General features: G+C 39.5%; 1 protein-coding gene across 1 annotated transcript; it reads right to left on the bottom strand.

The window, feature by feature from the left end:
• Nucleotides 1-484: 484 nt before the first annotated feature.
• On the bottom strand, nucleotides 485-916 carry LOC308418284 (large ribosomal subunit protein uL14-like; the record flags this gene model as incomplete). The annotated part of the gene is made up of 1 exon (XM_080913674.1): nucleotides 485-916. The coding sequence occupies exon 1, from the start codon at nucleotides 905-907 to the stop codon at nucleotides 485-487; it is 423 nt and encodes a 140-aa protein (XP_080769800.1). The 5' UTR covers nucleotides 908-916.
• Between the last annotated feature and the right edge of the window lie 483 nt (nucleotides 917-1,399).

The following is a 1,399-nucleotide window of genomic DNA, read 5'->3' on the forward strand; positions in this document are numbered from 1 at the left end:
AATATTTTATTGGTGACAAAAATTTTGTGACACCACCCCCTCTACAATTAAACAACCAATATAGGGAATTGACCTACGGTATAAGATGCTTGGATTTTGATGACGGTAGCCTCTGTCAAAAGGACTGCAGCTTCTCTATGGACCCCAGCCCACAAATGCCCAGTTTAGAAATGTATGAGTTTTCAATCTGTAAAAAATACCAGAGAAAATGAAAGCTTACTGTTGTTGTCAGTCACTTAAAATTCATTCTTCAGTTCATACTTATTCTAAAAGATTTGGTTACTTGTCACAGGCTTGATGAGTATTACTCTTTGATTCCATCATTTATTTAGCTTTGTGGTACTGAGGAAACTAGTCTGTTGTTGCGTATATACATTTTAAATATATTTTTGTTTATATATATATATGATATTTTCACATTTATTTTATTTTTTTTCAGAGCAAAGACTTTTTAATGAATATATTTTACAAATTCACTGGAGAATCATGCAATGCTTCCAGCATTGGATGCAATCCTGGGCCACAAGTCTGCACACTCCTTTGCAACTGGACCCGTGATAGCAGAACCTTTCATCTCACCTTTATTGTTTACTATGACCCCCGCATTATCTTCAAAATAAAGAAACACCCCATCTTTTCTTCTATATGACTTTCGTTGTCGAATTACCACTGCCGGATGAACCTTTTTTCTTAGCTCTGGTTTGCCTTTCTTAACTGTGGCCATCACCATGTCACCCACACCAGCAGCAGGAAGTCTGTTCAGGCGTCCCTTGATTCCCTTTACAGAGATGATGTACAAGTTTTTGGCTCCTGTGTTGTCAGCACAGTTGATTACTGCTCCTACCGGAAGACCCAGGGAAATCCGGAATTTCGCTCCGGAGGACCCACCACGTCCTGGCTTCGACATCTTGAGCGTCCGGAAAGAGTCAGAAAGGAAGTTAGTACAAGGGACGCTGGGATATGAACTGGATGCCCCGCCCACCCGGGTACGTGATCCGGCTTTCACATTTGTTTATGTAGTGTGTGTGTGTGTGTGTGTGTGTGTTGGGTGAGATGACAGTTCAGGAGTCATTTCTCTTCTTCCACCACGGGTTTCAGATTTGAACTCTGGTTGTCAGTCTTGTCAGAAAGCTCTTATACCTGCTGAGCTGTCTTGCTGGCCCCCACCAAAGTTTTAAAAATAAAAATCAACTAGTCTTTCCCATTATACATTTAAATTCTTAATTTACTTGTTTTTTCACTCCATAAATATGAAAATATCCATTCACGCTCTGCTGTAGTACTTTGATGGTTTAATTTTTATATTAGAGTATTTTCTTTAGGATTGTTGTGATGAAGGGAGGGATAACAACCTAATTTAACAATAGTTAGGGAGGAACTGAAGCCTTTTGCCAGTAGC

Source organism: Micromys minutus (assembly GCF_963924665.1).
Source record: "Micromys minutus genome assembly, chromosome: 3".
In the NCBI taxonomy this organism is placed as follows: domain Eukaryota; kingdom Metazoa; phylum Chordata; class Mammalia; order Rodentia; family Muridae; genus Micromys; species Micromys minutus.